At 39.1% G+C, this 27741-nt stretch overlaps 1 protein-coding gene and 1 long non-coding RNA gene across 17 annotated transcripts in view; one reads left to right on the forward strand and one right to left on the reverse strand.

Annotated features, from left to right (window-relative positions):
• EML1 (EMAP like 1) overlaps positions 1-27741 on the reverse strand; it is a 131078-nt gene that overhangs the window by 55035 nt on the left and 48302 nt on the right. For 15 of the 16 annotated variants that reach the window (XM_069783487.1, XM_069783492.1, XM_069783490.1 and 12 more), the window contains exon 2: positions 1073-1255. In XM_069783487.1, the coding sequence (XP_069639588.1) occupies positions 1073-1255 (183 nt within the window). Of the gene's footprint in view, positions 1-1072; positions 1256-7595; positions 7689-27741 lie in introns of those variants that run through there. The other variant, XM_069783486.1, reaches the window with a different exon arrangement.
• Positions 1249-3911, forward strand: LOC138685429 (uncharacterized). Its single transcript, XR_011324676.1, has 2 exons — positions 1249-1332; positions 3659-3911. It is a non-coding gene; the product is annotated as an uncharacterized lncRNA (long non-coding RNA).

The following is a 27741-nucleotide window of genomic DNA, read 5'->3' on the forward strand; positions in this document are numbered from 1 at the left end:
TATATAACCGAGATGAAAGGAAGTCCTAATTCCCAGCTGAGAAAATTATGAATCCATAATTACATATCATACCTCTGATGTGAATTAAGTTTTTAATTTATATTAATACCTAGCAGGACCCTAAAAGAAACAATTTCTTAATTTAGATAACAGAGAGCCTGTGAAGTCAGCCATACCTTCATTCCACATCTAGGTTGCCAGCACTCTTACTCCTAAGACTACTCAAAAATACCTTGTGCATTTCTGCTAAACTGCAGATAGGCAGTCACCCAGGCTTTTGCAGCCTCACAGACTACAGTAAATCACACCAGTTGGGTTCTAATAAACCTTTACTACTGTGAAGCACTGGATGTTCAACTCCAGCTTTTCTGATTTGTGTACAGACAAAGCCGATCTTGCGGAGCAGGAACCAAGAGAAAGCACACTGCAGCACATGGGCGCAGCATATCGCTGAGTAGCAACGTCTGTCACATCTGCCACCTCGCTGGCTCTGGATCTGCTGCACTGCAACAGGGTCAGGTACCAACCGCAGCTCTACCTTTCCTTTGTAGCTGAGCAGCTGTTGTTGCACCATCTCCTCAGTCATTTCACCTCTGTGCTACCTCATAGCTCTGTCTTTGGTTATGTCTGCACCATCCAAAGACACTTAGGACATTTTTAATTAAATTAAAATTACATTTTACTTATATTTAATTCATTTTTTGGATTAAAAAAAAAAAAAAAAGCCTATTAGGACTTTCACCCACGAAAGACAATGCATTCCCTAAATGCATTAGTTTATAAACTAATCTTGATCAAAAGTCAGGAAGTGGTAGCCATGATTAAATGTAAAGAGTGGATTAAGCACTAAGAATATGCAAATGCTTTGCTGGTTCATGGGAACTGTAGAAGGCTCACAGATTTACCCACTTGGATTTTTATGTGTTCTCTTTAACAGGTTAAACTGCAAATGTATTTTGAGTTGGATTTGTTGATTTTGAGTATTTCAAAGATCTAAAGAAAAACCTACTTTATACATACAAAACTCTCATTGAATTGCACTACTTATTTTATATATATCTGAAATGCAAACCTTTGGTAGGTCCTTTCTTGTTCTGCATGGCCTGCTGTTCCTCTGTAATATTCAAGCGTCGAACCACATCAGCAAGGGCAGATTTGAGCAGCTGGATGTCATCTTCCTGCATCTGGACACGTTGCTCCAGAGAGGCAATACGATCTGTTACCTCCATACTGCTTGCAGCAGAGGCACTGTCATCTAAGTAAAACAGCAGAAAAAGATGCATTATCAACAATGTATAACCATCAAGGAATACCTTATATATCTGGCTGCAGGTAAAAACAAGGTTTTTCTCAGACCTAATGACCTCTTGAGGAAGAAAGTTCTTAAGTGACCAAAAGGAAGAGATGGAAATAAAAATAAGTAAATAAAAAAAAGATTAGTACTTAAGTAAGATGTGATTATGAAGTTGGCTTCAGGGCTACTTATTGTTAATTGGGCCCCACTATCAATTATCTACATGTCTGAACCGGAGTGATCAACCATCACCCTTTACTGTTCTGCTCAACACAACATTCCAGCACTGGCAGGCATTCAGGTAAAGAGCTATACTTTCTCATATGCTACACACCCTTCCAGATTTTTCTTTCTCACACATGTGATAGAAAATATACATTAGACATAGATAAGCAACAGATAGGCTTACACTTTTTCAAGTTATTGTCCACAGACTGGAGAACAGATACTAAGCCCATCTGCTAACTCCTAATTCATACCAGCAGCTTTATGAGAACATTCCCTCAGACTGAAATAGAAACATTAAATAAATTCAGAATTACTCAGTAATTGTACTCTTAGCCTGCAAATTCTTAAAAGGGTCATTACTTTGCATACAATTCACCCATTATTTGGAAATAACCCACAGAAGCTTAAAGCCTGCAACTCCCTGAGGAGGACTACACATTCTTTCCAGCCAAAACTAGTAATAAGAATTTTTTTCCTAAATGAGCACTTTAATTCCACTGCAGTTCCTATCACATAGAAACACTGTAATTTCTTACAATATTAAGTTAGGAAAAAGAAGAATAAAGGAAGACAAAAGCAAAGCCAAAGATGTCAAAGTCAGTATCTATTAGGGAAAAAAAATTGTGCAGTTTTTAAAGAGAATTGCAAGGTTTTATTTAACTAGGTGGACTTGAAACCTAAAAAAAGTTGGGTATTAACTCACTGGATCATTTTAAGTAATGTTAGTCAAGTGATGATGATGATTGGATTATAGCTTTCATTTCAAGAATTAATAAGTTATACTTTAGCAAAAATGGATATTAATGCTACGATCTATAATCATAATTGACTTCTCCCTCACTCTTAACACAAGTCCACAGCACATATTTCTCCTGTCAAAGCCAATCTCTCTTTGTGAAGAAGCTAGTATTTGTTTTCATTTCTTGTGTACATAATTCTCCTGCATTCCAAACCAGAGTTTTCCACTTCTTTTGTACAAGGGCATAAAAGGAAAGTTAAATGGCTTATGCATAATAATAACTAGTGTTGAATTTTAAAACAAAGTAAGTGTTTCAAACTGGGAAACAAACAGCTTCTCAATGCATTTAAAAGCATGTCCAAAAATGTTAATACACACAAACTCTCAATCAGAAGGGTCTGGGGAAAAATTGCATTTAAAATTAAAAAAAAGAAAAAAAAATCTCCAAACCACCCCAATACAAATTGTTTTTGAAATCTGTTCATAAACTGTGTTTTGGCTTCCTTACCCCTCACACCCCCAATAGCTATTTGTGCTTACCAAAAGCTGAACTGGAAACAACTCAGAAACAAAGACTATAACGATACTGACCTCCATAAATAGCAACAGGCTAATATAGTTTAAATTGCTTGTTAATTTTGTTATAGGATTTTCAGAGCATATTTAAAATATCAACATTAGGATATTATTAGGCTGAACATAGTGGTAATGTAAGTATCTGGTTCTGAACAAACTAAATCAGAACTCAAGTTCCTGAAAAATGCTGGAAAACTTTCTCCATGACAAAGCTTTCCAAACTTTGGCCTAATCAGACGTTGCTCAGCACAGGACTCTGTCCTGCAGCTGTTACAGGTAATTAATCCCCAAACTCAGATTAGCAGCCATGCTGGCAGCAGTATGAGCTGCCTGCAGAACTTAACCTTTCCTTGTACAAACAAAAGGCCCACGCTGCTCTAATGACTTTACACTTTAACTCAGCTGGAAATAACATGGATTAGCATACTGGACAATAGGCAACCAAATCAAAAGCTTGATTTAACCAATACAAGCCAAATTCAAACTTCAGCCATTCAGCCAAATTCAATACGACAGGGCATAGTTTTCTTCTGAATTCAGTCAACAAGAAATAGCCAGTTCCAAAATTCAGGGCAGAGAAGGAAACCCAGGGAGAAATTGGTTGGTCTTAAAATGATCTAGCCCTTGTTACCAAAGAAAACATCCTCATTAGAGTATCAATTTCACTAATTTTTAAGTGTGTAGAAACAGTAATTTTGCCCAAACATAAATCTTCAAGTAGTAAATCAGTGGCACTGGTTTATTTACAGTCCCGTAAGAAAACACTCCCACTAACAACTATTAAGAGGTACATCTCTCTTTCTTCTTCCCCCTTCTCCCAGCTGCCACTGTGACTCTTCCCCTTGCATCCTTGCTGACCAACGGGCACCAGTAAACCCTTCCTCTGGACACAGCATGTCTGCGCCTTCCACCATCACCGTTCTTTCTGGTCCTTGGGAACGTAACCCTCATCCTTGCTGCAACCTACAACTTGCTTTTTTATGGTGGTTACCTTGCTGGATGCAGTTCCCTTCCAAGGATGTAGAAAAGAATAAAATTTGTAATAACTTTCAGTAAGATTGCAACTGAAAACAAGATTCCTTAGAGTCCAGTCACACTTCACTTTGCCTCCCCTTTGCAAGCATATACAAGTAAGCTAGAAAAGACACAAAATATAATAAAACTATGTTTTCTGAAGAATGCAAAGTTCAATTATAAAATAAGCGTAACGTGTTTGTTACGCAAGTAGAGGATGGAATGTTCTTGCTGTTGAGATTATTACATCCGAGCAAGTTGAGCAATAAAATTGCAACTTCAATGCAGCCAAATAAGCAAAGGGGTATGGTATCAGAAAAGAAAAAAAAAATTAATGATATAAACTAACCAAATAACAACAAAAAAAGTCACAACAGATGTCATCTACTCTGCCAACAAGAGCAAAAGCTATATTGTTAGCCTAACTGTGATCTGCCTCTGCAGTGTACAGTTCATCCTCACAGCAAAGAACATTTGCAAGGAAATTTTTAGCACACATTTGTAATACAATTTAGACTCAGAGTAGAGCCATCTTATTATTATTGTTCCCAAGCCAATATTAAAGTGACTATACATTTTATAGCACCTAATTCCATGTTTTCTCATGGATAAAGCATATCCTTAAGGAACTTGCACAGAGTGGGCTGAGAGGGGAGCACAGGGATTTGGAGGAAGGTGGCTGGGGGGGTGCCAAGAGGCCACCAACTGCTGTGCCTTGGGGTGGTCCCGTCTGGGGCTAAATTTTCCCTCACAGGGTCCACACATGCACTCACACAGCAGCTGGGTTACAAGTGTGCTTTGGCTGTACAGTTACAGTAACTGAGAGAAAAGCGCTTTATAGTAATGACGTAAAGATCCTCCAAACACTTCAGGTGAATCCAAGGAAATAAAAAGCATGCCTTTAAAAGAAATCCACATAGATAGAAATTTGCGGTAATAATACATAAACCTTACTGCAGTTTTACAATATAATAAGGATACCATTATGTCAATATATGTTACTTTTTGTGACTCTTTAACAGTGTCAATATACTTAGATTTGGTGACCTCTTTGCAATCTAGCGGTCATAAAACCCACAAACGTTCACCATCTTGAAAGGCTTTTGAAGGAGACTACAAATCCAAACAATTTGCCTTGAAGCGTTACATCTACTTATCAGTCACTACCACTGCTTTTGCCTGTGAACAGACAGAACAGACATCACCTACATGGGTAGTATCGATAGCATGTCAGAAATAATCACTGCCTCTTTTTCATCAATGGGAAGATAAAGGACTTTTAAGGTGAAATTTATGCAACCTGTTTTTAGAAATCTGAAATTAATCACTTTCTACAAGTGTTCATTTCTTTTCACGGATTATAATGCAAGTCTAAATCACTGTCTCAAACATGTAAATCTACATCTCATGAGATAAATGCCACCTACAATGTCCAAAATTAGATAAAACAAGGAGGTATCAATTCAGATGCCTGATTTTTCATCATAATACATATTTGTGGTAAAGCTTGGAAAGAAGAGTCATTTGCCATTTATGCTTTGCTGAGATTCTGCAGGTTTCAAAGAGAAGGCAGCAAAAAAAAGGGAATGTTCTTCATGCCTCTCTTTAAATTTTCCAACCAGTTAATCCATGATCTCATAGATTGGAAAGATTTCTTGTGGCAAACTAAAAGACAATACTGAGTCAGATGATTAATCTGCTTCCAGAGCGTCTTCCAGTTTTTCAGCAATTTATTACTTGAACTTAGCCAAATGTGAAGAAACATCTGAAGCAAAGCCAACGACAGGATGTGTATGCTGTTTACAAGAATGACTTCAATATTATTTCGTTGTATATAGGCTAAAGCAAAATTACATACTTACACTACTAGTTAGAAGGAAGCATATTAAAATGCATACTATTTTCTATAGATTTTACCTGCTGGAAAACCTAAATCTGAACTGTACGTTAATGGTGTAGGAAATAATTACAATTAAAAGAGACTTGGCATTTCCCCCCCACAAGAACTACTTCATTAAACATATTCCACCTTTGCCTTATGCAGACATTAATTTTGAGGCTAATCTTGTCCAGCTCAGACCATGGTAGCTGATTAAGTAGTGGAAACATTAGGTACTGATACTCAAAAGACTGGCAAACAAATTTGAGTTTATTCTATCTACCTGGTCTCTTTGGAGCACCAATTAACAGGACCAAATTGTATACAAAGTACTTCCAAAACTTTTCAGGATATATTCCGTGCATTATATATTTGTAAACTACCTAGCACAATGGGAGTGTTGTTGCTAGACACTATTACAATACACTTTAAAAGCAGCATCTTAAAGTCTTCGCCAGGGTTGTCCTTAAATTTAGATGCTGCAAGATATCAGAAAAGAAAATCTAAGCCTTCTGGAGATAGCAAATTCCAGCAGTGGTCTCTGGCAAAAATTAAAAATAACTCACATGATGGAAAATATGGCAAAGGATGGCAGTGAAAAGGCAGCATCACCTGCACACAGAGATGCCCTTCTTCTAGCATAAAGATATAGATTGTGCCAACAAGCCTGAATTGAGCTCAACTGGTAGGAATACTTTCCATCATTGAGGGATATTGGTAGAGTACATCATGCTCTGCACTTCTCCTGAAATTAGTTGGTAGAACTACTGACATTCCTTGGAAATGACTATGAACTTCAGGACTGCTACTAGAGCCTTATGAAACATGCACACGGACAGAAAGGAATTCTCCATCCCCAGCATGCAATGATCTGTATGGCAGAACACAGTAGCTGCTTGAGAAAGCCCATGACACCAAAGGAGAGAAAGTTAAGAGTAACATTTATTTTAAAAAAGCAAACCAAAAAGCACAATCCCGCAGCTGAATTTAGATAGGGAGAACTATATACTGGATTTGACCCAGCATACTAGAAAGCAGGTTAAGAACACTGAAGATGCTACACTTCCAGAAACATTTTTCCACCGTAAAAGCCCACGTTTTTCAGACTCCACTAACTCTGCAAAACTGTCAGATGTAGCACATGTCACTTGGTACATATTTGGAACCTCCCCTTCTCCTGCCCACATCATCACTGAGATCTCATGCAAGTAATTGAGTTACTGAAACTATTTTCTTCAAGCTCCCTGGGAGTCATACTACCACTAACTTTCAAATGACCTCTCCGCTTCACCTCTCTCAATGCCATCTGTTTAGCTTGAAACTCTAACAGTGCAGAAAAACATCCCTCTGTGGCAGGCATCTCCTACATCTTCAAAATCCTGTCCTCCCCTTTTGGTTCATTTCATGCATCTTTGAGTCTGGGGCACAGAAGTCAGCCAGACAACCTGTTTGATAGATACGGTCTGTCTGAACTGACAGCAACAGAGAGAAAAAAAGAGAATTAGGAAGAGAGACAACCATCGAAGGTTTAAAATGAAAACATCTTGCAAAATGAACACAAGCAATTCGCTGTGGCACATAAACAGCGGAATGGAGCCACGACATCGTTGCCAGGCTTAGATGCAAGATCTGGAAAGTACCAAGTATTCTCCTTGTAGCAATTTCTGTGGCATAATGTCAGCGGTCATTTGCAGACCAAAAGACTCTCTGTGCAAGAGAACAATGGCAAAATAAAACAGCAGGTTTAGTTTCCTTTGACAACACCACGCCAAGCTCCTTTGTTTAAAAGATTAGTGTCGACAGTATTTCACAGACTAAATATCTTTCCTCCATCCACTTTTCTAATGCAAAACATTGTACCATACCTGAAACACAGCAGCAGCTTTCCAGTCTTGTCTCCTGGGGACAATGACAACACATATGGGCAACAGCTTATCATAAAGTCTGGTACATACTGGACTGGTCTGCTAGACCCTGATTTGACCAGATTAGAGCTTTCCACTGCGAGAAGCAAGTGGATTTAAAGCCCAAAATAATGTTATCCCATTTAATCTTGTTATTTTGTGCAGTTAGGGAAAAAACAGACAGAAATTTTTAACTACAGTTAAAACAGTTAAAACTGTAAAAGCGTGTTGCTCTACCTGAAGTGTTGGAAATTAAAACTGGTTGCCAACTGAACACTAAAGGAATAGCCTTTATTATGTCAAATCCTCTAATTGCATTTTGTTATAAAAGTTTATATAATAGGATAAAAGTGCAAGCACCACATATGCTTTTTTAGCTGGAAAGCTTTGCTTGTGAGGAACAAGAAATCACAACTAATCTTTAAACCCCATAGCCACAGAACAATAGGATACCATGCCTATCTATAAGCTTATATACATATATATGCATACAGTCTCTGAACAGGTAGGACAACTTTTCAGTTCAATCCCTATTCTAATAGGTGTACTTAAGAGTGATTAGCATTGCAAGGAGATGCCCTAGTTTGGTACAATCAGGTACATCTCACAGTAAGTAATCTGAACAGACCAGATTAGCTTTTCCATGTCCTCACAAGGTATGTATGTGTAGGAGGAAACGGGAAGAAGGCAAGTCTATCCCACACATCTACCTAATGCCATACTCTGGACTGCACTGGGAACCTAACAGATAGGTAATCTAAAACAGACCACAGTAACAGTAACGTAAAGCATCATCTTGGGAGAACAGACCACTTCTAAACCACGCTAACAAAAAAACTGTAATCCAAACATTTGTTCCTCTACTGTATGTGGACTACAGATGGTTATTTTTGTGAACAGTATCTTCCCTCCTCTAATACAGCTAGCTATTGTAGTCCAGCATTTATAAAACCTTGCTAATGTATTTCCCAACATTTGCTGGGGAATAACTTGTCCTTTTACAGTTTTACCACTGGAAACTTAAAGACAAGGAATATAACTTCCTAAAATTAGAAGCAGAATTTGAACAGATAAATCCATAATAGCAATCATCACTCAGAGCCTCACAGCTGGGTGCACTGTATTCATTAACAAAATGGGAGAGAAGAAAATGATCTTAACAGAAAATTCTCAGAAAGTTCCTTGTGGCTAATTAGTCAGCAATCACTGTAGCAAAATTATAAGCATGTGCCCTTGACCTGCCTGTAGCTGTCAAGCTATAACCAGCAGCTTACTATTTTTTCCCCAGCAGATGGTAGATGAGCTTCTACTTGGAAATCAACCAGTTAAAAATGATCTTCCCCAACAGTGCTTAAGTGGAAGATGGAAGAAACTTCTGACACATCAATAAAATAGAGGAATTTTCCCCAGAAGAGGTCTATCAATGTAAATGCTTTACAGTTCAGAGTTACTGTGTTGGCTCTGTTGAGCATAGAAATCAATAGAAAAAGTTTTAACAAATTATCATTCCTCCACATTATGCTGGAGGAATAACATTGTGAACAAAAGCCAAGAGAGTAAAGACGACCTTCTGTAGCATAGTATCAATGCAAGGATAGTAGTTTGAAAAAAGTGACACCATGGGATCTGCCTAGAGTTAAGAAGCTGAAGATACAGCCTAAAACAAACCTGTAAAGAAAGGAACCGGTAGCGTAATTAATAGAGGTATCTGAGGGCAGAAGAGTTGGGCTGTGTTTTACTGTCTTATCTTCTCGGTGATGTGCTGGGGATGTGCCTGTATCACACCTTTAAGAACAAGAGAAGAAAAGCAGATTGTGGAACATTGGAGAACATTTACGACGACTCATCTCCACGTCACAGCTACTGCTCAGTGTCCAAGTCATCTACAAAAGCCAGCAAGGGATGAATTCAAATTCATCACATGATGTATGCTAGTAAGACTTCAGCTTTTGTTAAGCACTGTTAGACAAAAAGAACCAACTTAGATGCAAGATTTGCTTCTCCTAAATGTGTTTTAAACCACATGCAAATAAACACCACACATTGGTACACACAAAATGTTTTCTTAGAAACTTTATTAGTACTTAGTTCAATATATTTTCACTGCCTTTAAAAAAACTGGATGTCTCCACTGGATTCTTCAACTATGCCATATGCAAGTAAAGCAGAAAGATGTACTTTTACTTGCAGTCAGGACAGATGTAAAAGGCAAGAAAACTGATTTAAAACATCTTTTAAAAGTTACTGATCTTAGCCTGTGATAATGCATTACAAACCAGTTTTATTTTGTCTTGTTTGCTGTGTACTTCGTATTTTACTAGAGAAAAGCTGACTCACCCTAGCAACAAACCACTAAGACGTTATCAGCCACTAGTTGATCTGCAATTAAATGCAGCCTTTATGTTACATTAGAGATAGCACTGTATAAACACTTAAAACTACTTATGTTAGCATACATTTCTTCACTTTCCTAACTTCCATATTTGATATTAGAATGGCAACTGATACTCAAATTTACCTGGACCATTAAACTTCTTACCTATAATTTCTTATAATCTGCATTTTAGTGAAAATTATAATCATATATGCGTAAGGGTTTAAAAAACAAATTGAAAACACTATTAAACTTCAGAAATACATAAGCAAATAAAACACTTTTTCCATTTAAGAAATTAAAAATTTACGAAAACTGAGACTACATCAATAGCAAGTAATCCATAGCTATCAATTGAAATAGTTTGTGTTTTGTCTTATTTCAAAAAATGTATCCTTTGAGAATTAAGAATTGGAAAAATCTCGGCCTCTAATCAATAGCATTTATTTGTAAGATAGAAAACTGCAAACATCCTGCATTTACATTTCTTAAAGGCTTATCAGCTTTTTAAATTGTTTTCTGTAGACTCAAACTCTAGCAACAGAATACGAAAAGAACAAAACATTCCTCCTGCACCTGCACAAGGGGTTATTGATGTCAAAAGCAGATTTATCACTTTTGCAAACTTTGGTTACTTGTTCTCAGCTAATGGCTTCACTTAGAGCAGTAGTCTGACTTTTCTTCAGAACTCTGTACCCCGTGAATATTTTAGTTTCTGAAATTAATACAGCATAACATTAGGTTTCATTACAGGTTGTCACAAAGACAAATCACAATCTAAATATTTAAAGGAAAAATTATTTCAAATTTAGAAAACTATTTTAAGTCTTCTTTTAAAACCTGTCTTGTTCGATACTGTCTTTCACAGTAATGTACAACTTTTTTCACTATTGCCAGTTAATCTAGTGCTAGTGAGAAGTACTTGAATTAACTAGTGACAGCCTTGCTTGGATGGAAGAGGAAAAAAAGCACACAGGATGCCCACAACAGACTGAAATTCTTCCTATGTGGTCCATCTTTGTCTTCCATTAGGGTTAAGTCTTCCTTTTATTTAATTCTGACAGATATAATATAATAATATAATTAATAGTAATATAATTTTTTATTCCAAAATCCTCAGATAACACATTCCCACTTTCCAGCAAAAAATCTTTACTGACATTAATGCAGAAAGAACAAACTGCCCTTGCCAGGACTCAAATACAGCCAGAGACACTTAGATGTCCTGGTAATAACCAGAAAGATGACTGCTTTAGGGCTTTTTAGGATACAGAGAAGGAAGAAAATTCCTTTATTCCCTATCCTTAAAAAGAAAAATATATTTCAGGTTTGTTTCAGGAAACAGAGAAACACACATAATCTGAAAAATTATTTGGTTTAAAATGCTACTCCTCTAATTGAAGACAATCTGCATTCCTTTTATATTTAACTGGATTCCCTAGCATGAGATGATATTCTTAGTTTTACCAGAGTGGGGTGCACAGCATTGTCACAAATTTCACCCAGCTGCGATGCCATTCCCAGCACACTATGCGAGTGTGGTCCTGCTGCCCTGTGAGAGCAAAGGAGTTGTACTCCAAGGCTTGCTCCAGACTCCACAGCATTTGGCAATGCTACAACAACATGCATGCTGCCTATTTTTAAAAGAAATTCAAGTGTTCATGGAGGAGGAGAGGAAGGAGGAGACAGAGATAATGTTTTATAGCTTTCATGTTTGTCAAAAAAAGTTTACAAATATGCTTTCATCAACTAATGTAGTATTGTATCTCCCCAAGGCTACGCAGAGAGTCCTCAGTAAAAGGGAGAGAGCCAGCAGATGCCTGATCCGCCCTTGGCTGGGAACAAGCCCCGGGCCAAGGTCCAAGCAGAGCCTGGCTCATGACCGTTCCTCTCCCTCAAGGACTTTCTGCAACTGATTTCCTTCTGGCGGCAGTCAGTACTTCTCCCGTATGAGTTTCACCTGAGAGATTAGATGGGTGAAGGCTGTGCGGTGCAAATCCTCTTCCAAAAGCCGTCTCCTACTGGCACAGAGCTGAAATACTAGTGCGAACAAACCCTGCAGAAAGCCTGGCTGATAAAGCTCTTGTAGCCCTGTGATTACCAAGCATCTGAGCTTCAACCTTCGTGATAAGGTGGAGTCTACCAGCAAAGACAAACCCTTAAGGCTAATATGGCCATACAGCTTTAGGGCAAAAGTTCGCTTATGCTGTCTTAGCCCTGGATGTGGGTGGACCTCACGTAAGTCAGACCTCTGTATCCAAGTGTACAGACACAAGCTAGGGCAAGTAGAGCAACTTGAACTAAATTAATTTAATCTTTTCAGGGCTCTCACTTGTGAACCTGGAATTTATTTATTTACTTATCTTCCCCTCTTTGATCCTTTCTTTTTTTTTTCCTAGGCTACAACTTCAGAAGTCAAATTCAAAACATACCAGGACACCATTTAACATTACAGTCTTTATTTATGATTCAAACAGGTACATAGTGGTCTCCAAGTATGTAAAGATTATTTCAGTGATAAGATTTATTTGCCCAAAATGGCACCCAGGCATAGTAAACTTCCTCAACACATCACAGAGCAGTGATTTCCATGGGCAGTAAGCCAAGCAACATACTGAACCTGGAAATCACTGGATTTATGAGAGGTGGGAAAAATGCTGAAACTGATTGGAAAACATTTCTCCCTACTGCACTGAAGAGGTAGTTCAGAAACAGTATCTGCTTACAGCACATCAATTTTGTAAGCCAGACAAGGCAAGCAGGGGACACCTGTTTCAAAATACCTTTCAGTTTAGCAGAAGACAAAAGTAAAGTCTAGTATAGAAATGCTTCAGCATGTGAATACTTAGTTATGTAAAAGACACAAACATAATAAACAATCTTGTGGTAAGATACACAGAGCAGAAGGTCATATTCCCAATATTTAACACGACCATTTAGGAAAAACCCCAGACGTGAGTCTCTCTCCATGGCAGAGAAGTCTCACGCCCAGGGCTACAGCTTCCCTGTGCCAGTGACCCAACTCCTCATGCTCAATGGTCTTATTTGTAAAAGTTTCCAAAAGTTGATTTTTCACCCAAAACACAGCATTTCATATTTGTAAAGTCAAAAGGTAAAGAGAAATAAAAAATAATGTGGTTGATCAGGCATCCCCCATTATGCTCAAGCTAACAAGCAACCTCTATAGCAGTGAGTGCCACTAAGGCAAAGGAGTCACACACTTGAGCAACTATATTCTATCCACACCTCCCTTTTTTTTTTTTTAATGGAAACAAGACAGCTTCATAAGCACACTATCAAGTAAAAAAAAAAAACCCAAACCCACAAAAAAAACCCAACCCAAGTATTTTACTGAAAAACACATTTTGAGGAGTCATTCTCAGTGTGATAGTTCTCACTCCCCTCTTAATTAAAAAAAAAAAATTCTTAGAAAAATATCATTAATTTTTATATGTATCTTTTACTGTATTGCAAGTACTTCAATGCCTTTCTAGCTCTCCTTCCTGGAAAAAGACAGACTTTTGAACTGGCCATCAAATTTACTGGCTTTATATTTACTGGATTTCAAATTTACATTAAATGCATTTACTAGATTTATTGGACTTGGGGAAAGTCTATCTTGTGAAATGAATGAGGCAGAATTCCAACAAAAATTATAGGGGGTGATGAAGTAATTAAAAAAATCTTGTAACACGTGAATAAAACAGTTGTGTTTTAAGCTTCATTATGCAGCCTTAGTTTTAACATTTTCTAACTTCCCAGAGCTTAAAAAGGAAAGCTTAATAATTTTCCTAATTTTTCCAGAGGTGCTAGAAGTTTCTGTCTGCTTGCTACTTCATCCACAGAAATAACCGACAGCAAAGAGAGTGTGTTAGTATCTGTGGATCCATACCAGAAGATAACAAAATACTTTGTTTAACAGATAACTGCCTACAGCAAAAGTAAAGACAAGACCCAAGAAATCTGCATTTCCTTACAAACTCTGCAAGGACTATGCTCTCGTGGTGCTGGTTCTGGAGGCTTCTGCTCTTCAACCTTTTCCACGTCTGTTACGACACTGGAACGGGTTGCCCAGAGAAGCTGTGGATGCTCCATTCCTGGAAGTGTTCAAGGCCAGGTTGGATGGGGCTTTAAACAACCTGGTCTAGCGGAAGGTGTCCCTGCCCACAGCAGAGGGGTTGGACTAGATGATCTTTAAAGGTTCTTTCCAACCCAAACCATTCTGTGATTCAACCTGTTCACAGTCCAGTCCCTTTCTGCCCGCCCCCCCCTCACCTCCATTTGCCCTGTTCCTCCTTTTCCCAGTTCCCAGCATCCCTCACCAGACATGCCAGCCTGCTCCCTGCCCAAGCTCAGCCTCCCCACCAACCTGCTCTGACGTTCCCTCATCCCAGCTTGCCTGAGCCTACCCCAGGTCCCCCCTCCAGCTTCTGCTCCTCCTGCTTCCTTCACACAGCCCGTGAGCTGCAGAGGGGCCAGGGCAGAGCAGAAGATACATCCCCTGCACCCATCATAGGTAAAATATACCCAGCCCTACCCCTGCAGCCCTCACTCAGGGTCTCTTTAGCTGTTCTGCAGGGTAGGTGGGGCAAGGGCTGGAGGACATTCAGTTGTGCTCCCAAGACCCATACATGAAGCCTGATTAACACTGGTGCTATCAGACACTACAGCACACAGAGCAGAATTATCATCTGCTATTCTGGCAGCTCACATCTCTGCTGCAAAGTATCATTCCTGAAAGACTTGCAGCCTGGCAAATGGGACAGAGCAGCGGTGTGGTGGGAAAAGGGTACCCTGATGTGCCCAGTCCTCCAGAACTCAGCCTGACCTCTCAAGAAACCAAAACGGTGCTAAAAATTTGCAGAGAAATTAGTATCTAAAAGCTGGCAGCCTGGACCATTTTCCCCTCACCGTTGTTTTAAGAAAGGGCTGGACAGTTTGAAACTGCCTATGAAACAGACTCCGAGGAACACATCTGCGTGCAGGACCCATGCACCGAGCCCGAGGGTTCAGATGTCGCCCGTACACAGCCTGTACACGGTGCCAGCAGCGAGTTGCTACCTGACCCTCACAACTGCCTCCCCGCTGCCCACGGACAAGTCCCTGCAATGCAGGCAGCTGTCACTGCTACTAACTTTATGGAAGAGCTTGCCCCACATCTCAGGTCAGCACACGCAGGGATGCAGTCACTTCTGTGAGCAGCACTGGGGAGTCGCAGTTCCAGGGCGCGGGGCGAGTGCCTCCCACCAGTAGTTACAGCAGAGAGCTGCCAGCACTGCCAGGCCAGGAGCTCAGAGGGCTTCAGCAGGTAGGAGTGGGTCCCTGTTTGTCACAGGAAGGAGCTGGGGTCTGGTATGCAGGTGGAAAGTATGGAACTAGGGTCCCAGCAGGCACAGCACCCAGAACACGCACAATATCCAAAGCATGCAGTTACATACAGCACAAGGAAAATGGGCAGTTGCCGCTACCTGATCCCAATTCTGCTGCCACCACTACCTTTGACCTGCTGCTGATACCCTGCCAAACTACACTGGATGTCCGAAAATCCCACAGGAATATTAAATGCCATGTATTTTTTCTGTCTCATGCATATCTCCTCATAATCCATCTTCCTGCAGACTAATTATAAAATTCATACAAGGCCTTGCTTCACCTCCCCCCCCCCCGTCCATTCCTCCTCTTCCTCGACACAAACTACAGAACCCATCTTCTCCTTCAACCGTTCCTTCCTGCGCCCCTAACAGGATGCAAAGGCAGAAAGGGTAGTGCTCAGAATACACAGTGCAAGAAAAAGGTTATTATTCCAGAAAGTTAATTTGAAAGTGAACAAGACACTGGGTGTAACTGGAAGCTAATGCACACAGTTCCAAGATTATATGCATAACATGGTGTATTAAGAACTTCTTACCTAGACAAAGGAGTGATTCAGAAATAGAAATGAGAGTGCCAGTACGTTTCTCCAGCTTCTCCTGGATTATTTCAAATGGATACAACCCATTTTCACTTTAAAACCTGTGCTTTACACAACTGTTCAGAGGGCTTCATCTTCAGTGCAAGGTTGCTTAAAGAAAAATGCATACAAACTTGCATATCATTCATATTTAATGCCTTGCCAACGCACACCTTCTTTTTACTATCTAATTATCATGTGGAAGCCTGTCAAAAGTGTCAAAAGCTTTTTTTTTTTTTAAGCTGCTACTTTTATCATAAGAAAAAAAAAAAAAGGATGAAAAACTCTGAAAGACATAGTCACTTTAACAATGCTCATTTGTTTCCCAAGGTTTGTGCCTAGAAAAGGTCAAAAGAACCCCTTAGACTTCACTGCACTCTGCACCAGCCACCTTGGGAGGAGCCTTGAAGGACCGAGCTTATTTTACTGCTTCATGTTTCCACTCCCAGAGCCGTGGAAGTGGGCATTCAGCTCATACAGATTGCAAAATACAATAACTGAGGTTTACTATGCAACTCTTAACCATAGCTCGCTAAAGGACAGGTAAAAGGGACTCATAAGATCAACAACATGTCAATTCTTCCAGGCCGTAACTGGAAAAAAGAGGAAAGATTTCACAACCATGCAAGTTGCTGACTTGTCAAGGGAGTCACAGAATTGCTGTTTCCAGCACAGAATGATTTTAAATTTTTATACATGTCTAACATTTAATTTTAGTACGACAAAGGGTTATGTACAAAGAGAAACAATAAATATCTATGCAGCAGAACAAAAGGTACTACAATAAACTGCAAGTAAAAACAGATCATTTACACTATTGTTTAAGATAAATGAGGTTTCCACTAAAAAACTTACTACTACATTTACAGTAATAACACTTCCACAGTGCACAGAAGTCATAACAGCAAAGACAGTTATTTTTACTTGGCTTATAAAATGAGGTTTTACCCGGTTGAACATCAGGGATCAGTAAGGACCGATTAAACAACTTTGATCCAGAACCCCAACAAGCTGCCTCGCTCAACCCGGAAGCAAATGGTTCAAATTAATTAAACAAACTAAAGTGTGAACAATACTGGTGACTCCACAGAGCACCATGGTGCACGCTCCCCTCGTTGCCCAGAGTTTGCGCCCTAGACTACAGCTGAAATGGCACCCCATGCCGCTCGGGTCTCCGCAGCAGATGAACCCAGAGAGCCTGGTAAACTGAGTAATGGGTGCATAACTCTATTTGTTTTAAAATCCCTTTATATATTTTAGCCAATACTAAATCTAGTAACCTTAGTTAATTCTAACCTGTGCAGTGCAGGAAGTGCTCTATGCCACAGCTGGGAACACCCAAACAGAAAGACCTTCATCCTGCCACAGTCAAGATGTTTGAAATAGCTTTTTTTTCTCCCTGATGTATTTGTCCTACTTCTAATCTAGTCCCTCAAGACACTTCTTTTTAAGGGAGCCAGACTGGAAGAAGTTCAGAATAGCCAGGAGAAGGTAGCCTATATGTATTTTATTCTTGGGGGAAGTACCTGAGCAGTGCTGAGGTAGCATCTGAAGAGCCTTGCTAGGAAAGGTGAAGGCAGAAAGGTTTTTCCCATGCTTGCTGTTTGGGATATAGACAGCCATGGACTTGGCAAATGTTTGCTTGCTGAGCCGAGTAGGGGACTGACAGACACTATGTAGAACTAGATTACAAAGATCCAAAAGCATGTGTTGTTTTCCCAAATATCTTTCCTCACCTTTTCTGGTACTTGTCAGTGGTCCATGGGGCATCATCTAAGAAAACTGGGCTGTAACAAAATATCTCCCCCTTGAATCTCATGTTCCACTTCTTAAATGGATTAACCAGTTCTTAATGCTAGATATTAAAACTGACAAAAATATATGTGGTTTTCCCCACCATTGATTTTAGCGACTGTTCCAAAATAAAACCAAACCACAAAAGATACACAGTCTCTGCAATTCTATAATTTTAGGGTCTTTGCTAAAAATCAGCAGTTTCACTTATTCTTGTGTTAAAATATCTACATGCTGGAAAGAAAGAAAATGTCAAAAGCATGAACTTTATTATCCTTCTCCCTGTCCCCAGAGAGGTATCAGCCAGGCAGCAGCTACTTCAAAGCTTCACATCACACATGCCTAGAGACTTAAACCAAGAGAAGCAACTGCCAAATTCAGGAGGCAGTAAAAGGCTTAGATTTAGAGGGCTCCCTGAGGCTAAACATTTTTTTAAATTAAAAACTCAAAAATAAAAACTAGAAAGGAGGAAAAACCCTGAAGTTACACCCTCCTGGAACAACATGCACACAAATCTCTCGTAACCTTCTGAGTCACAGCAATCAGGGTTAATAACCCAGCACCGACCAAACGGTTTCTGGGCTTCGCAAAATCCTACAGAGCCTTGCAGGAATCACTGGAGCTGCTTTAGGCTTACTTCAACTTTTTGGAAGCGAAGAAGAGCAAACAAACAGGACACACAGCTGCTCTCTCCAGTGCAAGGCTCGTAATCCAGCCCTTCATACACAGGACCACTGAAGATGACTGCTAGCTCCTGCAAGAGTATTTTTGTTTAAATTCCTCAATGCACAGAGGTCTTGTGGATCTTCATCTTCCCCTTGCAACGAGTCTGCTGTAATCAAAGAAATGCTTCAGCTGCAGTCAGCCAAACTTAATTCTGAGAACAGTGCAGCAGCATCACACTGATAACGTTTGTTACTGATTAATTCTGGGTTTAGGGTATGACTTTTCCTACAAAGTTGTGGAATAATCTCATCAACGTGCCCCTGAAACCAGTATGTTCCCAAGATAGACAATATAACAAAGAAGAGATCATTGTTCTTTTGACAGAATTTTCTTTTGTACTTCTGAGAGAGAAGTAAAATTTTTAAGAAATGCATAGTTACAAAGTTTTAAAGTGCAAGAAAAAAGTGGATGATATGCAATTAGAAATTAAAATTTCTGTGTATAAAAATACTGTGAGTACACCTGTGTGCCTGGGGCTACCTATGAAATTTTTTTGATTCAAATGTGATGTCATATTCTGCAAAGAACATAAGGAGAATTACAAAAAATACTGAGATTCATAGCTTCCAGGGAGAAAAAACAACAACAAAACACACACAGACACACATGAAAGCAACCACAAAAGCTAACCATTCACCAAAAAAACGCAGGAATCTCAATGGTAAAAAATTTATGTTAGTATACTCTGCTTTGAATGGGTAACTGGACTGAAAATGAAATTTATGATGCATGTGTAATTTTCCACCTCTATGAACTTTTAATTCAATTATAAATCATATTTGTAGCAGTCAGAAAGTAGTTTTCCTCTTTATTACAGTCTTCTGGCAGCTGCCTGCCTCTCGCCTGTATTGCCTTACACATTGTTTTAAAACTTTGCCTACCACCACTATGCCTGGCACAATACAGAAAAAAGGGGATCACTTCTACCTGCTACAATACAAAACAGATGGGTATCACTTCTAACTTGGATTAATTTATTGATGCCATGCAACACATGATGCCAGAAGCAGCTGCAATGACAAAAGCAGGGGTCCAGATCCGCAAGACACAATGGCCAATCTAGAAGACCCCAGTCTGCCTGCAGCACCCGCTATTCCTATAATTTATCTTCTGCTGCCTCTGGAAGTTGATTTAATTCTCCAACCTGGCAGAAAACTAACCCAGCAAAAGCAAAACCAAAGTACCACACACAAACACTGCATGGATTTTTTTTTTTGTTGGGTTAGCATGTTAAATTAACTCTGACAAATTAGTCTGTCAAGTGTTGAGTGCATAAAACCACAGAGAGCAAGAGAGGGAAGGGGAAGCGAGATCTTCCTCCTGAGCAGCCGCACGGTGCATGTTAGCTTATCTGCTCAAGCTATTGTAGCCTGAAAATAGGAATGGATGGCGGGGGGGGGGGGGGGGGGGGGGGGGGCACATCAGGTTTGCCCCCAAGACCAGAAACCACTTAACTTCAGTCTCCTGAATTTTATACTGCTATCTTCCAGCTCCCACAGCTCTCTGGTTTGTTAACCTTTACTCCTAAGCAACCCTATACACCCTCTTATCACTTAACATCTGAAGGACCAAGCCTGTCATCTCTAACATCCCTTATTCAGTCTCCCCCAACTATGTTACATTATATTCTTTCATTTAATTGAAAAAATTGAAACATTATCACTTAGTGTTACTCATCTTCAAAGTTAGTAGTTAGAATGATTTTATTACATCAATATGCATCAGAAACCAGGTAAATTTTATGAAAAGAAGCAGATAAAAGGAGAAAGCGTTCTTTCAATTTAGCTGTGCCCTGGGGAAAAAAAAAGAAGGGGAAAAAAAAAAAAAGTGGTAGGTTGCCCTGGTATTGACTCCCCCTGTTTAAACAAATTTTAGAAGTAAGCACATCAATCACCCAAGGGTATGGCTTCACATAAGAGGTTAGGGTCCCAGCAAGAGTATCCTAACTAGGAATGACAGCTACAGAATGGAATCTCTCAAATAACTTACACATGAGACAATGCTGGAATAAACCACACTACTCTGTTAACTGCTGTGAAGTTTCACCTTACTGCCTTACAACTGTGAACTCCATAAAAAAATGAGTAGATACAAATATATTGGTCTTGGGACACCATATCAACAAATACATTTTCCAGCTTCCATGAGTTTTAGTTATGAAGTATTCACTTAACAGCATCACTTTTCAGTTCCATAGCTGAACATTCAATGCCATGACTCCATTTCTTAACTGTTTCCAAAAACCAAAACAAAGCATCCAGGTCATAAAAGAAAGCTGAAATACAGTTCAGATAACTAATGATTTAGTTCAGCTATAAATTTGTTCTGAAAGACTACTGGTGTGATAGTCAGAAACATTTTTTTCAGACTTGTGCAAATAACATGCTTATTCTAAGTCTTTCAGATAACAGACTGTCAAATGTAGCAAAAACAATCTAAGCAAAACCCCCCATACAGTAATCAATCATACTGGGGTGGGGAATCCCATAACCAGAAACCTTACTATTTGTATCCTGTTTATTCCCCTTTAAAAACAGAGGTGGAAACACTGAGCTATTAAATAATAAAAAGGCCAGGTAACCCATCCACCCTACCCCCTGCCCCTTCCCTTTAAAATGACTGGTCTTAAATCCTTCAATAAAGCAGAACTCTTGTAAATGTAAAGCCTTGATTTTAGCTCTGTCCGATCCATTAAACTTCGCTCAAAAGAAGTCAAGAGTTTCTAGGTTTCAGTTCTGAACACTGTCAGTGTCCATAATGAGCTTTTTGATAAACAAACCCTTAATAAATCTTCAGACCTACAGAAGCGCTCAAGCCCAAGGCAAGTCCTATGGTCCCTTTTTCACAATATTAAGAATCTCTTCTCAAGAAAAACAGAGTGGAACAACGAGTAAAAAACTTTGCAGGAGTAGTGTACCAACCATTCTTCCCAAATTAGAAAGAATGATGGTAAGAGACTAAAGACTGGGAGACAACATCACTCAAAGAAGACGACAGCACAACTGCCCCAGCTCTAGCTGCCACAGCAGCACTACCCACCAACTTTGATAACCACTGGCTCCCAATACATATTTTAGCTTGGACCCCGAGGGTGCTCATGCAGTGATCATCACCACTCACCCCTCTTTGGTTCATATCATGGCCAAGTCTTGGAAGTGCACTCCAGCAGTGCACCAGGAGCGCTTGAGTACTAATGATGTGTGTTTAGTGCATGGCATCAGACTAGAACCAGTCCATGGTAAATGCAGAGACATACGGAGTCCTTACCACAAACTGTTTTGCTTTACAGATTTCTTCCTCTTGTCCCACATTCCCTGCTAATGTAGACATACCACTAAAATACAGCATCTCGGAGCTACTGCATCTTAGATATACCTCTTTTAAAGTATTCCACCCTTCAGCTGTAGGATCCTGCAGCACACCATTCAAGAAAAGGTTTATCTGTATGCCACCGGTAGCTGACCCCAGCCTACACATCTGCCAGACCACACACCAAACCCCCAAATTTTAAAAATGGATCTTTTCTCACTTCTCAGTAGAGAAAGGCCTCAAGCCTTGCAAAACATATAAATGCTTAACTTAAAAATTTTATGTATAAAATCTTTTGTCCCAAAGGATCCCTAATTAGTTCATTAAAACATCTGAACACAGAGGAAATTACTTATTTCCAAACTGAAATACAGCCACCACAGGGATCTCACACACACACTGTCTAGCATAAAAGGGAGAAAAAGAAAAAACCTACCCTCACACCTCCCTCTGTGCATGGTATTATACAGAGTTAGCTAAATTACAGTGGTGTATACTTTTTACCATAAGAGCCAAAATTACTAAGAATCCTTGTTTTCTTAGACTCAACTGCAGTTTGCCATAAGCATTTTCAGAGTTTGAAATCGCAGTCGTACTGAAGTCCACAGCTAAACTCCTATGAGCTGCACTGCATCACAATTTCGGCTCTTATCCCAGGTCACATCAGTAATTGCTTACTGTGTTACACTGATCTGTTTTAAATATGCTTTATATCCATGCCTCATATCATCCATGGACGTGAACTCCTCAAACTCAGTTTTAAAATTCAATTCAAAATTCAATTTTTAGGTTCACAGTTAGGAACCTAAAAAAGATGGCCTGATTTTTCATATCGCTTGAGCATAGTCCTGGCTGTCACTGCCCTATTATTTCAGCCTATATTTGGAAGATGTAAAGCAAAAAGGCAGAAGTGCAGACACTGGTTCAAATAAAGACTGGCCTGAGTCTCAGGATATGCTAATGCCTCTCAGGTTTTTATCAGTTTAGATAAAGACCCCATTGCCCCCCTGCAGCCCAGCCAGCCTCACCAGACCACCCATCTAGCCACAGACCTCACTCACCTCCAAGAAGCCATCCTCTGCCAGCATGCAATTCATCGGACACTGAGCAGTAGGACCATGTGATGTAACTCATTAAGCCTGATGTGCTTACTTCAGGGTCAGGAGAAGGACCCACCTGCTGGACCCTGCAAGTTGTATAAAGCAGCATCTCCATTTGGGAGATGGAAGGATGCTTTCTAGGCAGCGATAGGTCTGGGTAAAACAGTTTGGGAAATGCTGGACAGGGAAGGGGAAAGGAAGCAACAGAGTGGTAATTGGTTTTAGTAAATATAAATATGAAACTGACTGTCAGCATCTTTCTCAGGTTTCAGGATGATTTTTTTTTTCCCCAAGGGGAAAAAAATTTTAAAAAGCTGCTCCTAATGCTGCTGACTTCAGGGTACAAAAACGTTCCACAGTCTCAGGGAATTTCTAGAAACCACTGTCCAGCCATCCCCACTTGGGTGTACAGGAGCTGCAGCTGGAAATCTCAAAGCTGTTTCTGTTTGTTGTGTTTTCCACCACAGTTGTAAGAAAAAGAAGTATCTAGTTTTCATGAAATACAAGGTTCTTTACAAAGTTTTCATTAAAAAATATTTGCCTTTACTAGCTTGAAACAATGACTGATTCTCCATCTTTTCTATTTGAGCACATATTGAAACGTGCTCATCTATTCTGTCTCTTAGGAACCTCACATTTTAAAGCTTAGCTTAGACTCCTGTTCACACACAATTCTCAGATGACTACAAGCCAGTAGCAATGTTTCATATATTGACCTGCAACAGATTATAGAAGTTAAACTTAAAACCAGAAAATATTTCTTCTTTCCTGTTTGCAGGAAACTTACCTAAGTTTCCAATCAAATACACGGTCTATGCTATTAAGAAATGCAAACTGCTTTTATCACAATGAGGTGTTTAATTGAGATTTTAAATCCAAAAAGGCAATTAGTTACTCCATCCCACAATATCTAAAAACACTGCTAGAGACCTCCAATATTACTTTTAAAACAAGTATATTGTATTTATTCAATAATCAGTCATTTCAAAGCAAGACAAGAAAATGATGGACCATGTCAGATTTTACTCTTTGGAAGTAATGGAGTGTGGACAATCTCACTTAATTACTTTCCAAAGAATTAATTTAGTGAAATCATGTTAACATATCATTATCCCCCACCCTATCTCCCTAAAAAACCTCAGGGAGCTACTTCCACATTTTAATTATGTAATGGACGAACATTTTAAATTGTGTTTCATGGAAGAAGAGCATCACCCATAGTTCCTTCTGCACTCCCTCTAAGCTTTCACAATTCCTTATGGTTGCCCAATTAGTGTCATTTGTGAACAGCAAGCACCCCACAACAAATGTAGTAATTATACCATTTCACACAACCTTCCTACTTATTCTCTCACATATTCCTCAAGATTTTAATGATCAAAAGACAGGTTCTTCATTAGAGCTTTGCAAAATTTCTCTCGACAAAAGAACCACAGCAGCAACTTTAAAATCTTCATCTTAAATTTCTAATGAAGGAGAAACAGGAGGGAAGTCAGGATAAAACCTATTAAAATGTATGTCGCTGACTGGCATACTCCCTCACTGCCTCCTCACATATTCACTTTTTAATGATGTACTTCTAATATAATTTTAATCCTTATTTGAATTGTTTGCACGTGGTTTAAGCGTCAGTAAAATAATCTGAGTTTTGCTATACTGAATTAGAACTTAAAACACATATTTATCAGCTCTGTAAAGTACCATTAAATTTTTAAAAAACTCCTTGAAGATCAGATAAAGCATGTTTTTTTGCTGAGAGCCCAATGCTTTAATTTGCAATTCTGTATGTTGTTTTATTCATGATAAAAAACTCGATACTTGTAGTTTCTTTCCATACTGCTAACACTGACACAGATTCTCTATTGAGGTTTGACTGGCACTGAAGGATTCTCTCATGACTGGTCTACATTTTCGTTTGTTTTTAAAAGCTTAGTTAAAAAAAAAAAAAAAAGAAAAAAATTAAATTCCAGTAACTACAATTAACACTATCCATAACTAAAACGAGCTTTAATAATTCATGATTGGGAAATACATAGCTAATTAAAGGGCAACAAATTCATTTTACTTATATAGTATCTTATTAAAAAATAATAGTTTGAGCTTTAATAGACTAACAATATATATTGTGAAAGTGTCCATTACAGCAAGTTATTTTTATTTCATAGTGTACTGATTTATTCTGCATTCAATTACTGCACATACAAAAAAATGTGTTTCTGTATGCCACCCCTCCCCTTTATTCCAGGATAGAAAGAAAGAAGTTCTAGAAGCAAGCTGATCAAAAAAATCAACTTGTATTCTATATAGCACCAAAATGTGCAAAACAGACACTTAATGTAGAGTCCAATCCAACATTACATTTAAGAGTTTGTAAGAGCCAGAACAAATCTCAATGAAACAAATAAGGAAATGCTGTCCAAGCAATTCTGAGCAATAAAATTTTCTATTGTCCTACAAAACTGACAGAAGTTTCATGTAGGGTATCTCCTCCACTCCCAAGTTCAAAACATGCTGCTGTCCTGGACAGAACAGGTCTAGAGATGAAACATGAGAAAGCCTGGTTTGTATGTCTCTGTTGTTCTAGGCTTTTGAGAAAAACAACAAACATGAGTAATGCTATTAACATGTTTGCAACATCTTTTTGAACATGCTTGCAACATCTTTTCATACACACAGTGCATGAATCTGCCCAGTGAGAACCAAATTAAATCAAATCTCGGTTTGCATTATTCCTAGAAGTGATCACAGTAAAACAAATTACAGTCTCTTCCAACCCCTGACAGATTTGAACTAGTGACCTGAAAGCTCAACTTACCATTGTTCCTTCCCTAATCCATATTATATTGTGTCATTTTGGTCCAGCTGTAAGAAGAGGGTAACTGGCTGTATTTCAGAAGGTTAGGGAGAGGAAGTGTGAGAGTCAAATGGGAAAGAAGAGCCAACTGTCAGAATAATACTGTCCATAAAGGTTTCCTGTTTGTGACGTTCACTTCCTCACCGACAGGGCATCACTCCACTTGTAGATACATGAGTCAGAGAGAAAAGGTATATATATATTCGATTTATTTTGTGGTGGATAATTACAGAAGCAGAAGAGTCAAACTGGAAATAAACTGGCCAAAACTAGTATATGAACTGATTCACACAATTTACTTTTCATGACTTAAAAGAAACAGTGACTGACAGTTATCAAAACTACTACCTGTCAAAAATCTTAATAATATGATTTAGTGATTTAGGGGAGAGGGAGGGAGCAAAAAGGATCTGTTACTTTTTAAGAGGTTTTTTTATTATTCTGCTTTGTTTTTTTAATAAAAGCTAATACAGTTGGTATTACTTCAAAATTTTCTCAAACTCTAAATTTTTCTACTAGCAAGTACATTTCAGGTAATCAGTTAAACAGAACTGTAATTAATATTATGGAATCCCTTGCCAAATAAATCAATTCCATTAAGAAAGGATTTGTTTTACACTTTTTTTACTGCTTTACCTAGATACTCTAAATTTGAAGTTTCTGTCAAACGAGGCATCTGTGGTTGCAGAAATGGCCATTTGACAGCTACAATTTTCCCACTAGCCAAGTGAAGGATATTAAAGAGATGCCTCAAGTTGTAAATGAATCAAGGATAAATTCTCACTTCCTTCTCTAGGTCCACACAGGCATTTTGCAGAGTGCAGGAATCACAGATTTCACCCTTTAAATACATGCCTAATAATCCTGCCCACAGCCATTAGCGTGGTGAAGGCCATGTTTATTAGGTCATCGTTACGGCTAAAAATGGTTAGGGAATTGTGGTCAGAGGACCCACAAAGCCCTGCCCACACCCTACGTGTCTCCCCCAGCCTGTCTATAATCACTTCTGACCACTCTTGCAGCTCAGTAAATCAGCTGGAGGCGAGATGAGCTCTGTCTGTAATTTCAGTCTGTGCCTTGTTCTGTAGAGTTTCATGTCCAGCACGGTTCTCTCCATCAGTTTTTAAGCAGACGCTAAAAATCTCAACGTTATCTTGCCTTATCAATATTCTGCCACTTTTACCTTCAGCTTAAATAACACATTACCAACACCCTGATTGACTGTAGATAAACGTAACGGCTTTCTACCCAAGAACTACCTAAAAGTTATATAAATACCGAGCTGTAAACTCAGAGGAAAGTACACTTTTTGTGTGTCTGAAGAGACTGTCCTCTGAAAATCAAGAGGGAGATTTCAGACAAATGCAATGAACTCCTCCAAAGTAGGTATGTACTTTCCTCTGAGTTTACCACTAAGGAAACCAAGGCAACAAGAAGGAAATAACTTGCCTAAAATCACATAGCATCAAAGCAAGAAATACTAACTTGCAATCTCAGACTGACACTTGCGTTCATTAACATGTTTCTCAAATGCCAACTCTACCCTTACTGTTCTGTAAAACAGAGTTGAAGAAAGTAGGTGTCTTTGAACTAGCTGTGCTAAATATTTGCCCTAGATTTTAGACATGCAGCTCAAAGCGAACATATTTTCCTCACCCCTTTCTTCTCTCCCTTCCTTTTTCTTCTCCATTTACCATATTTTTTAAGCATTGCAAGCCACAAAAATACATTACTAAACAATCATGCAGACTAGATCTGCATATGAGTAAAGAAGGGAGAAAAAAAAGAAAAAAAAAAAAGACCCAAATTCTTCTCCAGAACCCAGAGCCCCTTCTAGAGAGAAAGGGAGGCTTGGGGTAAGTTTGCCCTCCTATTACTCCTTTCCTCTCTGACCAGGTCTGCCAACAGCCAAGGTCCTGCTCCCTCATCCTCATCACAACCTCCTGCCCACCATGGCTCCCTTCCTCCCCCATCCCCTCTGCGGCCGCCACCTCCTCCGA

This window comes from Haliaeetus albicilla, chromosome 5 (assembly GCF_947461875.1).
Source record: "Haliaeetus albicilla chromosome 5, bHalAlb1.1, whole genome shotgun sequence".
Classification (NCBI taxonomy): domain Eukaryota; kingdom Metazoa; phylum Chordata; class Aves; order Accipitriformes; family Accipitridae; genus Haliaeetus; species Haliaeetus albicilla.